Here is a 16,682-nt window from a genome sequence, read left to right on the forward strand (position 1 = left end):
ATTGTCTCTGCTTAAAAGGGGCGGGGGGATTTTTGCCAAGTCAATGTTTTAGTATTGCTTTGCAAGGCAAGCCAACAAATTAATGCACAAGACCTTTGGTTCACTTACGTATTTATGAATGGAAAAATTCAATGCAAATTTACTCATAAAAAAAACTCAGGTACAAATTACACATACATCATAAGACCACCCATCTTTGATTCAAATGGACACCTTAGAGACTCAAATGGACTAATTGGAATAGGCTTTGTGAAAGAGTACTCCAGGCAAAAGATTACAACAAATTGGAAGCATCTTGGATTTTTTGGAGAGAAAAAAGTATAATTCAATACATAAGTTTGTATGCATGCTTTTAAACAAATACTATAGTTTGAGGATGAGCAAGAGTCTAAACAAAGGTAAATGACCAGCACTATCAGACTTTTCAATCAGATTTAATGTTAGTCTAACATAGTTGTTAGTTTACCATGCTGCACTGAAAAAAGAAAATAATGGCACAATTTGAATCATGAGTCATTAAATATTATATACCCTACTTCCCCAGAATATTTAGGCTGGTCATAAAAATCAACAATGCATAAGTAAATAAGCATAATCAGTAATAAACAGTTGCTCGTTTTACAAACTCTGCAGAGACAAATGCTTACAGATGAACATTCAATCATACCATTTAAACAGTATGGCCTGAAAGGATGGGCACATTTTAAAAAGCATTAAGACAATTGTTAACCTTTTAGTTACCCTTTGTAAATAATTATGGCATGATTGAATAAGACCTGACCTGAAGAGAGAATTTAATCCGCATAGTGCATGATTGACTCAACATAGTTTCCAGGAAACAGGCCAGTCACTCTGTTGCAAACACCTTCATACCAGCCGTCATCATTCTTCTTTATAACATAAATGATTGCACCCTCCATGAATGACAGCTCATCATCCTTGTCCTTTGTGTAGTCATATATGGCAACAACTGGGAATTGGGGAGAGAGACAAAATTACTTTTGCTGTAAGTAAGTGAGTCACAAAGGCGCTTGAGTTTGGGGTGGGGGCTATATTGCTAATTCAGCCACTTCCTAATCTAACTTGCAAACCAAAATTACAAAAAGGGCAGGCGCACGATAATGGCAACATGAAAAAGACTAACCTGAAATTTAAATCGAAGCTTCTGTATTCTAATCATAATGCAATCACTCTCTCTACTACTAAGTCCCAAATTCAATCCCTGGTACTGAAAACCTGTCTGATGCTTTGGGAAGTGGTGGCAAGTCAAAGGACATAGAATTGGAAAGGGACCACAAGGGTCATCTAGTCCAACCTCCTGCAATGCAGGAATCTTTTGCCCAACATGGGGCTTAAACCCATGACCCTGAGATTAAGAGTCTCATACCAAGTGAACTACCAAGCTACATGCAAGACAATTTCATTTTGTTAGCTTGCACCCAGTTCTCCAATCTGTTAAGGTCATTTTGAATTCTAATTCTGTCTTCTGCAGCATTAGCTACCCCTCCCAGTTTAGTGTCATCTGCAGAATTGATGAGCATCCTCTCAATTCCTTCATCCAAGTCATTTATAAAGATGTTAAACAACAAATGGCCCAGGACAATCCTGCAGCACCCCACTTGTCACTTTTTTCCAGGATGACATGGAACCGTTAATGAGTACTCTTTGGGTTCGGTCAGTCAAATCCACTTAACGGTTACCTCATTCAACCCACATTTTACCAGCTTCCCCGCTGGTAAAATGGACTTTGTCAAAAGCCTTACTGAAATTTCCCTGATCCACCATGTTTGTAATTCCATCAAAAGAAATCAGATTGGTCTGGCATGACTAATTTTTGAGAAACCCATGCTGGGTCTTAGTAATCACAACATCCTTTTCTAAATGCTCCCAGACTGACTGTTGAATTCTAGGACCTTTCCTGGTATTGATGTCAAGCTCACCGGTTGGCAGTTACCTGATTCTTCCTTTCCCCCCTTTTTGAAGATGGGGACAACATTTGCCCGCCTCCAGTCTGTTCTCCTCTCACCTGTTCTCCAAGAATTCTCAGAAATAATAGACAAAGGCTTCTGATCATAAAGACAGTTTCTAAGCATGTGGAGATAAACATGCTTTGAAAACATCTTCAAACCTTTGCACTAATCAGACAAAAATCTAAAGAGTGGGTGCCTCTGCCTCCTTCCCCACTTAACCCTTAATGTGTTCAGACGAGCGTCTAAGCACAGCTTTGGTGACACATTTCAAACAGCACAGATTATTTAGATCTATTCCAGTCTGGATTCCAGCCTGGCCATGGGACTGAGTCACCCTTAGTCGCCCTGATGGAAGACGTCTGCAGAGAGCAGAGCTTCTTGAGCTCACTACAGCTTTTAATACCATTGACCATGATAACTTCCTGGACCTGCTCTGTGGAAAGGTAATTGGGGACACTGTGCTGCAATAGTTCATGACCAAATCCAGAGGGCAGCACTGGGAGAGTGCTTTCCAGATCCCCGGCATGTATGCTATGGGGTGCCACAGAGCACCATTTTATCCCCAGATAGGAGGCACTGTGGGTGATTGGTTCCCCCACCCAAGAAACCTATCTGTCGTCTGCCCAAGACAGGACTGAAGTTCATCTGAAGGAGCAGGTACACAGTTTGGGGTTGCTTCTGGAAACCACTTTGTCACTGGATGCCCAGGTAGCCTCAGCAGCTAGAAATGCTGTTTGTGGACTGGGAGTGTGTGACCACAGTAGTTCAGGAACTGGTGACTTCAAAAATGGATAGCTGCAATGGGCTCTACGCAGTGCTTCCCTTGGTATAACATCATCTCAGTAATTTGTATAAGCAACCCTATAGGATAGGCCAATATTACTGTCCCCCATACTGCAGATTTGCAGACGGGGTGGAGAGGGAGGATATTGTACAGGAATACACGGCATGTTCGCAGCAAAATTGGGATTTGGAGGTTAAGCCTCTCGTTTTTAGCCCTGCTGTTAAGGGGCTGATCTGCTGCAGGCACAAGCGTGTTCGCCCATTACCTTTCTCAATATAGCTTTTAGGTGCCCAAGCCGGATCGCCGTCTGCATATGGGTCATTGTACTGCACGACTGCAGCCTCCTCATCTTCATAATCCACAGGTGGTGGAGGTGGTGGCGGCGGGGAGTCATCAAACATGGGCATCTCATCGGGAGGCGGCGGTGGCGGTGGAGTTGGACTGTCGGCAACTGGAAAGCCAGTGGAAAAGAGGACCTCTTGTCAGGTTTCGTGCATATGCAAGTAGACACGTGATCAGGGACCCACATCTTCTATCGGAAGCTAATGGCATGCACTACCCATACCATGCACAGATTAGAAACAAAAGCTCTGCATGTTAAAATGCTATGATAGATGGGCTTTGCAGGTTACTAGCAGCCACGTAACAGCAGGTGCCGTTTTCCACGCAGACACTCCAAGGCATCATAAGCGGCACGCTAGCGGAGAAGAGGAAGGGAATTCACTCAATAGCTACACATTCCAAGGGCTGCTGAATATTGCAGCCCGTTATCAAGCGTGTCGTTTGTGGGCTCAAGACAATTTTGTTACTTTTGCTCTGGGTTAGCAAAGTACCTGAAAAACAGAGAAAGAGCCATCGCTAAGAGTCCTGGCTTGGTTATATCCCACTTTAACATTCACTGATGCCGATAAGAAGAACAGAATCAAGGACAGAGTTAGAATCAAGAGCCTGATGCAGACCTTGGAGGTCATTTGTGCAGCATCTGCAAGGCATCATTCCATGCCTACCGGATGTTGTCCAGCATCTGCTTAAATACCTCCAGTGAAGCACCCATCTCCCAAGACAGGGTGTTCCACTGCTGAGCAAGTATCTTCTCGATAGGAGGTTTTCCCTACACTTTAGCTGAAACCTGCTACCCTACAGTTCCCACCCATTGGTTCTAATCCTGCCTGCCCTATAGCGCACCAGAGAACAAGTCTGATCATCTTCTGTGCTCCAGCCCTTCAACACATCTGCCTCCTAATTTCCCTCTTCTCCAGGCTAGACATACACAGCTCTTTCAACTTCCTCATAGGACTTGGGTTTCCAGACCCGTCACCCTCCTCTGGACCCATCCCAGTTTCCAGAAGAGAGGCCTGTCTCAGTAAACGTGCAAGATGAGCTCCAGCACTTTCGTCCTCTAATAAGAGGGTGAATGGCTGCCTACTCTCCAGGGAGCCTCATCACAGTTCTGCAAACTATCCCTGCAGGGAGAGAATCCTGCATATTCTCAATCATTTACCCCACTATGCACAAACAGATGCTATTCTGAGTAAGAGAATTTCACAACGAAGTGGCTGCGGCTCAGTTCTCACGTAACACTAAGCTTAATCATGGCTTAGCATGAGCGCACAAAGATTGGGGCTCCTGGTGAGAAGATTGTGGAAACCCAGCCAGATGGACAGGGTATAAATAATAAATTATTATTATTATTATTATTATTATTATTATTATTATTATTATTTCTGGCCCGACTGCTGCTGTGCCAAATACCAGCTGCTAGACGACCACCGCTTCCATGCCTTGCTTGTGGGCATCCTGAAGGCATCTGGCTGGGCAAGTGCAGGGCTCCAAAATCTAAACCCGGTTCAGAATCTGAACTGCAGGGCTCCAAAATCTAAACCCGGTTCAGAATCTGACTTCAGTAGGTAAGCAGCAGCATAACCTGTTGTTGTCAGTGCTGTGTTATATGACAATGGGCCCATCGTTCCTCTGGGAACTTCTGCCGCAAAAGCCACTCTGAAAAGGATGTGTTTGCCGCAATACAACAGCTTTTCCAATCCTAGACAACGTTCCCAATGGGTTGCATCCCATAATTTATTGGTCCAATCCGTTTAGCACGAGAGACAGACATGCACATGAAACCATACCATTTTCCGGACTGGATCCATTTCATATGGAACTGGCACAGGGGGTTTAAAGAGAAACAGTGCCCATGCCACAATTTTCTTTAGCTTAAGAGCAAAATGCAATGCTCATTCAGAATAGAGCATTCTTGGTTTTGTCCAGCTAATGAAAATCTTCTTTGAACAAAAGAACCTCAGTATTGACATGTGCTTTTAAATCAGAACCTCCCTTTCAATAGGGGGGGGAGCTTTTCAGCAGATACAGTTATATCACTAACGAAACACCCCAAATTCAAGCTAGCATAATGACGAGAAACCGAATAAGGCATATAATAAACTGAAGTCTCAATGCCCCTTTCATTTAATTACTGAGATTTTAAGTGGTCAAATTTTTTAATGACACTAATGCCAAATCGTTTTCCGTTCATTCATTCTTTTAAAATGTTGTAGCGGGGGTAATGCAAAACTAATTGCTTGGATTGGTCTGAAATATGAAATGCATGCCCTGGTATTCCATATCTCTAGAATGTCACCGAGCAGAACTCATTAGCCACAGTTAATTTCAGCTTCGTGAAGTGCACTCTTCACATCTGTATTTCATGTAAGCCAATACAGGCTCCCCTTGTGGCTTCACGTGCTGGTTTCAGCTTTGGAATGCCCAGGAAAATTGTAATCCATCCAAACTCAACCCTGCAGTTGCATTATTGGCAAAACTAGGGCAGGGATGTCTCAAGATGCACAAAGTGTCAGCTCATGTAATTAATTCTAAACTATTTACCAGCTTGCTTAATGTTTGACTGTATTATTAACATTGTATATGTATGGAATGTTTCTCGTGGGGTAGGATATGGTGATCACTTTTTATGTTTATTTTAAAAACTGGAGTATTAAAGTAGTTTTAAAAAATGCACAAAACATCTCACTCCTTAAAATAATAATAAAAACCCTGGGGATTATCAGTACTTCCTTCAACCAGGGTGGAACCTTTCGTTTATCATTTCCAGAAAGCGTTGACAATATAGAAAAGCTAGGGGTTAGGGGGAAGAGAGGGGTATGGTTCAGAGGGCTGCAATATGTTGAAGGGATTGGTGAAAATTGGAGAGGCCCGCCCTTCAGTGAGCAGAAGTATTTTCGCTTGCCTAATGCCACCATAGGATGACACATCTCAGATACACCGTATTTTTCCGTGTACAAGATGCCCCTATGTATAAGACGCCCCCTTTGGGGGGACTCAAATTTAAGAAAATGGGGGGAGATGGCTCAGAGTTGTTGAGCTTTGTTTTTGCGGAGAATTGCCCAGAGTTGTTGCGGGTCACAAAACAAAGGCTTTTTTAAACCAACGCATCTTACATTGATGCCTTTTTTGTGAGAGTCTCCCAAGTCAAAAATATAAGTTTGGGGATTTCACCCTGCACACAGTTTGCAGGGGGGGGGGAGCTACCCTGATGACTTTGCAGCCTTCCCTGGTGGTGTTTTCCTTGTAGCTAATCTCATAACAAGTCTCCAGGCTGCATTTTGAACTCTTTAAAAAGAAAACAGTTTCTTCTGGGGTCAAGGGTAACCAGGTGGGCACACATATCCCTTTGAGAAAAGCCACAGTTCCAAAAATGTCGTTAGTAATCATCATGCCAAAAAAAGAAAACGCCACCAGAAGAGAAGGCACTCCCCTTCAGTTCCATGTTGGCACTAAAATGAAAGATGGAGTTAGCATCTCACCGAGGAAAGAAAACAAATGAAACAACTCCCCCACCCCAAAACAAAACACCCAATAAAGACCAAAGGAAAGAGCCTGACTGGCCAGCCATGCATGCTAGGAGAGAGAAAGAGAACCGGCTCTACTCTTTGGAGAAGCTGAGCAGCCAGACTTACTGTTTTCCTGCACCCTGGCCACGAAGCCTGTGAGAGGTATCTGTGGAGTCAACTGAGGCATAGGGGGAGGGGGTGGAGCAATAGAAACTGGAAGCGACACACACACACACACACACACACACACGCCATAAATGGGGGAAGTAAACACAGATACAGGAAAAGGAAAAGGAAAAACAAAAAGCAGCTGTCATTAACAATGGACCACAAAACAAGGTATGCAGTGAACAACAGGAATGCACACAGCAGGACCTCCTTCAAAGTTTGCTTCCCCAGCAATACAACCGCTGCTGAACTGCATTTTTAGCCAATTTGCAACTCCATTAAGGGGCGGTTGGGGGGGGGGCAACTAGGGATGAGGCTAAAATCCACACTTCCTGTTTCAGAGTTTCACTTGTTGATTTGAACAAAACTCTTCTTTCCCCTGCTTTAAACCCAGAAGTCCTGACATCCTGCAGCAAAATCTTGCAGGAAGTGGCAGCGCATAAGCATAAGGGGAAAGTGAAATTTGTGTTTTAGCAAGAGGACACTTTTCACAGTAAAAATGGCATGGGAAAGAGCTGAATAGGGACTCTGCTTTGCAGCGAGCACTTAAATAAACAAGCCAGAAAATGGCAATGATTACGGAGGTGATTTGTCTATGGAGCCCCGCCCTTCCGTGTAAGACTGAATATACTATGTTGTTTTATAATTTTATATTTTGAAGCAGCTTTGCGCATCCCTTCAGGAAGGCAATTTGTTTTCAGAAGAGATGGCTTTCCCCCCCTGCTGAACTGCAATTCAAGAAAATCCACAATTCAAGTGAACTAGCAAATAAACATGTCAGCATATCCCTAAAAAATAAAATGAATTTGTCTCTGCCTATCAGTCAAGCTTCACGGGACATATTTGTAAAGGGCTTCATTTATTATTGCATTCAGGGGTATCAAGAATGGTGCAGAATGAAGCTACCTCATTTTCAGCTTCTTGCAACATGGATTCTGTGCTCATCTGTTCAGCATCACCAGGAAGGATCCTTGCGGCTGACAAGGCAGTCAAAGAGCACAGAGAATCCTGAAGGCCAAGCAAAGGCCCACGTTTAAAATATGACAATGGCATGTGAAGCAAGCCCATAGTAATGAGCCTGTGTTTTGAGCCTTCTGCAGAGGGACCCTCAAATTTCCTTCCTTCCTTAGGTTCATGGGAAGGAGAAAAGAGGTAATTTAAAGGACTTGCCAACAAGGTGTGACTGCGTGTGTTAGTTGCCAGTCAAGCCTCCACAAAGTCTGTTGAGTCTACATCAGATGGAGACAGAAGTTCTATCTCATTAACAGCCATGCGCAGGTGCCATTTCCAGCACCACTTGGCGAGTCACCACACTGCGCTGTGGCGGATTAGTGCAGCACGCGGGGGACTTGCGTGACCAGATAAATGGCCTCCGTGGGCCGGATCTGGCCCATGGGCTGGAGGTTGCCGACCTCTGCACTAATCCTTCAAAGCCCACTTTGTCAGTGCCTGAGCTGCATGCAGAATTAAGGGGCCATTTTCATCTTTGAAATGAGCTTTGAATACACACCCACCAGAGCAAGCTGTGTATCAAGATGTTGGTCTCAAGAAGAGTTAGATGGGGCAGCAGGACGGAGCCAGAATTTTTAGGGGATGGGAACATTTTTATTTCAGCATTTCATCCAATCTAGATTCAAAGCATCTCAAAGGCCCCACATTCAACATGGTAGTAGGACTGGGATCGCAACTTTGAAACAGGTTCTAGACTTCCAAGTACGCAGTAATTTTAAACAATGCTGTAATTCAGCATTCCTCTTTCAACAATTAAATCTGAGCACCGAGTTAACTTTGAAACAAGCTAGACTCCCCTATGTGCCCATGTAACTGAAACACACCATGATGGACTGTTTTGAAGAGATCTCACTTCCACCCCCACCCCCCGAATTCTCTTTCTCCTCTCCCCACAAATGCTACAAAATTAGGTCCGTGCCTGGCATGAAAAATGCAGTCCTAGGGAACTGGGAAACCTGGAAGCTATACAGTACTGTCAAGACTGGGATGTTAAATCATTAAGTTTCAGAAAAGGATGAAAACAACTGACAAGTTAAAATTAGTGGCTAGAGGCTATTGTTTAAAGCATGGCACACTGCTCATATATAGGCCTTGCGCCTGTATTTGAACAAAAGCTTGCAATACAAAAAAACACACACATACAAAAACAAGAATGCTAAAATGATTAGGACATTTCACGAGGATATTTCTGTCCTACTGAAAGCTGCCCGCTGAACGTGACAGGACCGTTTCTCTGTATTTTCACATACTTTACCTCTGAACATGGACAGGCAGCCAACTAACTAGTAGTGCAAATTTAATTCACCATTTCAACACTATGGGCTGGATCAGACAATAGGTCCCTCACCGCATGTTGCAGTACAATGCGTAGAAGGGAACAAAAGTGTTCCTGAACATCTGATGTGAACCACACGCACATGGGGACACTGCATTCGGCTACAGGGCATACAATCCAATATGCAGAGACCCAAATTGCAAAGCTCCTCCGCAAGTGTCTATACTATATTCAAATGTAACATCTCCATATAAACAGGGAGGAACATTAAAGGTGGCTGTCTGAATGGGGAAAGGAGGCCTCCTCTTCCATGTTATGGGTCAGATTTCTAACCTGGCTCCCTGATAATTTATAGTTGATCATAATAGGAACAAAAACACTGTAGCTGAAGCTGGGGACAAGGAAAAGGCTGGAAGGGAGAGAAACTAAACAAGATTTTTAGGAAAGTCCTTCTAACACCAGTGCTGAAGAAAAAAACACAAGTCACATTCACTCCTAGTTTAAAAACATATTTCTTTCAAACGAATTATTATCTAGCAAAATATACTGTGTGTATTTTCTAGGCCCAGTTCAGGTGTAACAATCTTGGTCTAATAAAACCATGGCCGGTTCCTGATATGTAATCATAAGAGATTAAACCACAGTTTTCTAGTTCAGATGGAACAGGAAACAGTGATTTACTAAACCACAACAGAAGTGTCAAAGCCAAACACAGAACAGATGAAAGAGAACAGAGAGACTATGATGGAGCATGCAGATTTGTTACATCTGAACCAGACCTTAGTCGCTGAATTATAGATAAATCAAGAGAAATGCAAAGCTATCAAATCACAAAAGCGACCCCAGGAGTTCTGGGCTCTGTAGTAACCCAGCAGCTTACTTGAGTTTTGAGAATAGAGAGGACCGCCATTAACATGAGGCTGAGCAGAAAACGAGGCAGTCACAGAAGGATTCCGCCTAAATCCACCAGAAGAGGCCGAAGAAGTGGTAGAGTTGTGTCGGGATATCTGCCTGGTCATAGTGCCGTACTGGGAACCAGGAGCTGACCCAGGAGCAGCTGAAAAGCAGGCACCAAAAGGAACCAACAAAAAGAGATAAGCAAAAATAATAACACTTGGGGAGAAAGTGCAGAAAACCAGGAGGGAGCACGTACAAAGCCCACAGTACAGCAAACGCATGGAACCCCAAGACCCCGGTGATGGAAATTGATGGAGCAGAAGATTTGAAAGGAGGCTACTTAATGTTGAAGGGGCAGGGCTGAAATTCACTCTTCTTTATTTATAGTTTTAACTTCTGAAAATGCACAATGCTTTTAAACTCTGAAACTTTATTAAACTTGATCCTTATGGCTTCCAGAGCTACTGGAACCATTTAAATATGCAGGATGTGCTGCAGATAGAATCCTGTTACCTACACTGAATTCAACAAGTATAAATGTATTGCTTTTTATATTATCTGGACAATAGTGGACATTATTTCTTCCATGTTGCTACAAGTATGACTAGTGTTCTGAAAAACAGTCTTCAATGGACTAGCCCTCAAACTCTTCTCCTGCATAAAACAGAAGGCATGAGGTCCTACGCAGAGTTTACATCATTAACACATTGGAGCCCTCAGTACAAATCCAAAATGTGTTTGAGATCTCCCAGGTTTCAGATCAATAAAGAAGGTAAAAACTTTGCCCAAGGGAAGTGCTATAAACAATGATTATCAGTTGTTATCTACTTAGCTATGCAAGTTTTCTCTCTTTGGTAAGGTAAAAGTCCACATTCACTAGTGAAACTTATAACTCTCGTTTGCTAAAGCAGGAGGTGGTCTCTTAGTTAAGACAGTCAAACACTTTGAACAGGTGTATGTGTGCCGTAAAGCATACCATTAGGTTATACAAACTCTATTTCACCTAGTATTAGAACATTTACCAATGTTATCTGGGTCAAAGCCTCTCAAGTTCATGTCAAAGCAAAAAGCATCCTCCTGCTGTCTGCCTGTTACAGAGCAGCCTTCCCCAACCTGATGGTCTTTGCCCATTGCTGCCATCAACGGGACGCAGGTGGCAGTGTGGAACGCGGGTGGCGCTGTGGGTTAAACCACAGAGCCTAGGGCATGCCGATCAGAAGGTCAGCGGTTTGAATCCCCGCAATGGGGTGAGCTCCCGTTGCTCGGTCCCAGCTCCTGCCAACCTAGCAGTTCGAAAGCACGTCGAAGTGCAAGTAGATAAATAGGTACCGCTACAGCAGGAAGGTAAACGGCATTTCACTGTGCTGCTCTGGTTCGCCAGAAGCGGCTTTGTCATGCTGGCCACAGGACCTGGAAGCTGTACGCCGGCTCCCTCGGCCAATAACGCGAGATGAGCGTCGCAACCCCAGAGTCGGTCACAACTGGACCTAATGGTCAGGGGTCCCTTTACCTTTACCTTTACCTTACCATCAACATCAACCATGCTTGCTGGGGCTACTGAGAGCTGGAGTTCAATCGAATTTGGAGGGCACCAGGTTGGGAAAGGCTGCCGTAAAGCTGTCAGGCTAACTGTAGGAGTAGTGCCTGCATAACTAGTAGTTATTTCAGCTTTTAACATTTGTGAAATCAAAGGCATGCTAAAGACCAATGCTAACGCAACACAAATCGTCAATGTCTTGTATTGTGCTACTGAATATCGACGCCCAATCAAAACCATTATTATGTTTATTAGGTACACCTGGTTAAATTAAGGAGGCTCAATCTATGGCCCTCTAGAGGTTATCAAACTGCAACTCCCAGCATCCCTGGACAATGGCCCTGTTGGTGGGAACAGATGGGGTCTTGGATCCAAAAGCTTTCAAGGGGCCACAGCTTCCCCTCCCTGAATTAAATTAAACATTCCAAGTTAACAAGTTTTTAAAGTTGCACTTTGAGAGTCAAATGCTGTGTGGTTTCAAGAAAGCACAAGACTACCTATGGCTATGCCCCACGCTGGTGGTCCAATTTTGAGTTAATTTATAATGCTTGCTAAATGTAGTAACACTGCTCACCACTTCAGGGCAAGCCATCAAAAAAAGGCAGGGTCACCCCAATGTGCTTTATGCACATATATCACATTTATGTGATATATCCAAGGACATAAGAATGTGTGAAATTGACACATGGTCTACACATGAGTTACTTTTGAACACAAGACTGAAGTAGGATCTGTGCCCCACTGAACTGGTTATATTTAATTATTCTGAATACCACATTATCAACAAGTTTTCTGAATGTATAATGGGGATTCGGGGGGGCAGAAAACAGATCACAGGCACTTGCCCATTTCTGGCACACCACCTAGTGCCTGCTAGTTGTTCAGATTCTTGTAAGGCCGGGTGCCCTTCTGCTTTGGAACAGATATACATACAGTACTATATAAACACACATTGGGCACTCTGGTTTTGTAAATTTAAGCACATAGCAGTGGGCCACAGGATCAGAGGTTTTCTTGGTTTTTGTTTTAAAGGCAAACCACAAAAATGACTGAAGGTAGCTCAACCCAGTACGCAATGTACATTTGGGTGATATATATATATATATGGCAGAGCAGATATTTGCACCCATAAGGCCCAAGGTTCAATCTATGGCACATCCTCATCAAAGGATCTTGTACAATAAGGATAGAAAGGACCTCTGCCTGAGACCTTGGAAAAGTACTGCCTAACAGCATAACAGGCCAGGCATAGGCAAACTCCGACCCTCCAGATGTTTGGGACTACAATTCCCACCATCCCTAGCTAACAGGACCAGGGGTCAGGGATGATGGGAATTGTAGTCCCAAACATCTGGAGGGCCGGAGTTTGCCTACAATACTAGGGTATTTGGAATAGGTATCACTCACTACAAAGGCAGGCTCCTGTGATATATTTAAACTTTCAGAGGCTTTCACCACAGAAAAAAATTAGTTGGGGTTAGATTGGTTAACACCCCCCCAAGCTTCTATTATTGTAGCAGGACAAATGCACACAACACAACTCAGGATGTATACATTTATTAGTTAACAAAGGGGGAGTTGATTAAGTATTTTTGTTAAAGAACTGCAATAATGCCAGCTCTTTCAAGAGGTCTCACCTATCACACTGCCCAGGACCAAAGGTGGGGGCATTGGTGGTGCTGGTGGAGCTTCGGGAGGTGGAGGAGGAGCAGATATGTGTGCTATTAAAATAGATTGCCAAGTCAGGCCTTGATCCAGAGCTTAACCTTTTGACTTATGGTGGAAATGCTGGGCAGATGAAGGTGCCCCGTTTACAATGCGGTGCTGGCTGCTTGTGAAGTCACTGGGAGGCCGATTCAGCCAAGCGGAGGTCCATTTCCACTCCATCACGTGGCGAAGCATATTTTACCATGCCCATCAGACAGAACTCATCGAAAACCAAGAGGGGAGTAAGGGCAGGATAAAGCACCCCCTCTAACATCATGCTACCAAGTGGCTCTCTCTGCATGGTTACATGCACTCTGTAGCTGAGTTCCCAAGTGGACACCGTGACATCTAGCTTTCCCCAACTGGGTGCCCTGTGGATATTTCTGGACTATAATTCCCACCATCCCAAAACGGCATGGCCAATGGTCGAGGACGATGGGAGCTGCAGTCCCAAACACTAAATGGGCCTACAGGTTCGGGAAGGCTATATGGCCATTTTAATCTATCTCACAAAACTCAGTAAGAGAGTCATTAGTCAATGGCGGGCACAAAATATGAGCCTTGGCCCAGATAATGGTCCCATGTCTGTGTAGACTTGCAATTCCTTACCCCCAGGCTGAATTAACATTTTGTCTGACATCTGCATGGAAAGGGCCTATGCGCATGCAAAAGAAGTATTCAAAATTTGTTTGTACACCCAAAAAGGAGGAAGCATGCTGTAAATCAAGATGGCAAGACCAAGAACAATTTAGTAGCAGAAGTCACGAAATTCCAGCTTAGATTTAGTTCCATATTTGTCTGATTCTGCTTAGATGAATGGTTTCCCCACAAGGAAGCAGCTTCCATTGAGAAGTAAGAGTGGTAGTCAGCTAAGTTTCACTAAGAGTAGACCCACTGAAATTCATGGGCCTGACTTGGCTTACTCCGAGTGAAACTTAGTTGAATGGCATCCTAATACATTTCAATCATCTCCAGCTTGTGCTTGGATCATCATGGTACCCCCATTTTTAAAAAAAAAATCAACATGACGATTCAGGTACCCTTTGAAAACTGAAGAAAACCTGCAGCATTTCCTCAAGGCCTCTTTTAAAAAATAAACTACACCCACTGAATAGGCGACTGAATCTGCTTCTCTGAGGAAATCTGAAAGCTTTTCTTTGATTATAATCTTTCTGTGTTTTCCGGTCCTAACATAGTCCACATTCTCAGCCCTTCCTAGAAATCCAATGGAAGGACAGGACAATCTACATGGAACAAAGTATTCTCCATCTCAACCCGCTTAATCATTTGAATTAGGCAAACCGAGATAGCGTGAGAAAGAATAATAGTTGAGGAAGCTAATCTAAATTGTGAAGGAAGGTAGTTTATTGCATAAATCCACAATTTGTACGAGCCGAGTTTCCTATTGTGGACGAAACTGCATTTTACCATATTTGTTGTTGTTGTTGTTTAGTCGTTTAGTCGTGTCCGACTCTTCGTGACCCCATGGACCATAGCACGCCAGGCACTCCTGTCTTGCACTGCCTCCCGTAGTTTGGTCAAACTCATGTTCGTAGCTTCGAGAACACTGTCCAACCATCTTGTCCTCTGTCGTCCCCTTCTCCTTTACCATATTAATGCAATGTAATTTTTTGTCATTAATCTGGGGGCTGGAGAACTTGTGGCCCTCCAGATGTTGTCAGACCACAACTCCCATCATCCCTGACTACTGGTCATGCCGGCAGTGGCCGATGGGAGTTGGGAGTCCAACAACAACATCTGGAGGGCACCAGGTTGGGGAAGACTGTAATATAACTATATGAGTAGTGCCTGGATAACTAGTACTGGGTATTTATTTTGCCTTTATTTGAAGACACATTTCAGTAGCAGCCTACTGAAATCAACACCTGTGAAATCAAAGGCATGGTAAAGACCCATTTAAATGGATCACCTTTCCATGCAAGCATTTTGCCTACCCAACGTTAAGTAGCTAATGCCCTTGATTGTGCTACTGAAGACTTGAGTCCTATGTTGTGCCTGTCTAGTCAGCCAGCGGGTCCTGGTGGTCCCTTCACATACTTGCACAACTGAAAACTATTAACTTCATCCGGCATCTGAAATAATCCCGTCTATTACATAGGATATTGTCTAAGGAGTTTCTTGGAAAATACCTTGGCCGATAGTCGGAGGTGAAGGTGTAGGCACGGCAATGGGAATGCCAATACTGCTGCTTCCACTATTTTCTCGACTGCCACTTCCACCGCTACTGCCACTGTTCCAAATAAATAAATAAATAAATAAATAAATAAATAACAAAAGGTCCAAGCAGATAAACAGATGTCTTTCAAGAACAATTATTCTAATACATGTTATACTTGAAAATGAATCCATGTCAATAGTGTGACAAATTACCTCCATTTCACGACAAAGCCAAGAGCTATCACCCTGCCTCTTATTATCATATCAGCAGAGCAGAGTGCACGAAATTCTAACAGATACAGATGTAATTAGCTAAGTCATTACGTACTCACACACACACACACACACGTTTCAGCTATTGGAGTATTTAATTAAAAAGTGTAAGCAACCGTTCTGAGAACTAAAGAACTGTTAGCCTAATATAATGTTCCTAAATGGTTACAGGCACCCTAAAGTAATTAAGGGTGATAAATTGCATGTTAAAGGTGTCAAAACACCAGCAATTTGCAACTCTGATGCCACGTACTCTGGAAAAGGTTTCCTTGTTCCCAAAATATCAGGGTGACACTACACATTAGGATTGTTGTGAAAAAGCACCTGAAGAAGGTGACGTGTTGGGAGTGTTGGTGAATTTTGTTTAACACACTGTTCATTAAGCTGTCAGCCAACCTAATGAGAAAGAAAACATATCTCCTGAACACATCTGGTGGGGACAGTGGAGAACGGAGCTTATTTATAGGTGTTTAACCCAACAGCAATTCACACCTAAGGACAGGTTTCCCTGGGTGAGACTATACTGGTAGTGACATAATGTGCATTCATCCACCTATCCATGACCCCAGTTTAGCTCCTTAAAGTTGTCTGAATAGGGATGCGAAAGGGACAGAGACCCTTTGGAGAAGCTGAGACCTTGATATTTGATCAGAGTAACTTGGTCCTTGTCCAATTTGTAGTTGGCAAAGAAGCAGTGGGTAGAGAGCATCTAGGACCAAACTGAGACTGTTCAGATGCCCTTGTTAAGTTTGCTGCTGCCAAAAGGTGTAACATTACTCCATTTATGGTACGGAAATGTTGTTTTTGCTATATGCCGATGGTGATGCTATCCGGGTAAGCATGGTCTCAGTCTGGCCCTCCACCTTCGCTACATATTGGAATAGTGCTGCAGTGTGCTTTTGGGTGAGTCAGAAGCTGGAGAAAATGACCCACATGGATGCAAACCAGTCAGATACAAAAAGAAGGAAGTAAAGCACGCTGCCGGCTAACTTGAGAGCCATTGAGACGATAGTACAAAGGAACAAATTAAACA

General features: G+C 43.5%; 1 protein-coding gene across 8 annotated transcripts in view; it reads right to left on the reverse strand.

Moving 5' to 3' along the window:
* Positions 1-94: 94 nt before the first annotated feature.
* ABI1 (abl interactor 1) overlaps positions 95-16,682 on the reverse strand; it is a 93,284-nt gene continuing 76,696 nt past the window's right edge. For 2 of the 8 annotated variants that reach the window (XM_035129466.3, XM_035129471.3), the window contains 5 exons: positions 15,349-15,449; positions 9,938-10,114; positions 6,729-6,815; positions 3,020-3,205; positions 95-970 (listed from right to left, as the gene is read on the reverse strand). In XM_035129466.3, coding sequence (XP_034985357.1) covers positions 795-970; positions 3,020-3,205; positions 6,729-6,815; positions 9,938-10,114; positions 15,349-15,449 — 727 coding nt within the window. In that variant the 3' untranslated portion in view covers positions 95-794. Of the gene's footprint in view, positions 971-3,019; positions 3,206-6,728; positions 6,816-9,937; positions 10,115-13,128; positions 13,213-15,348; positions 15,450-16,682 lie in introns of all 8 variants that reach the window. The other 6 variants (XM_035129467.3, XM_035129472.3, XM_035129470.3 and 3 more) reach the window with 4 other exon arrangements.

The sequence above is a fragment of the Zootoca vivipara genome, chromosome 11 (genome assembly GCF_965207765.1).
Source record: "Zootoca vivipara chromosome 11, rZooViv2.hap1.1, whole genome shotgun sequence".
Classification (NCBI taxonomy): domain Eukaryota; kingdom Metazoa; phylum Chordata; class Lepidosauria; order Squamata; family Lacertidae; genus Zootoca; species Zootoca vivipara.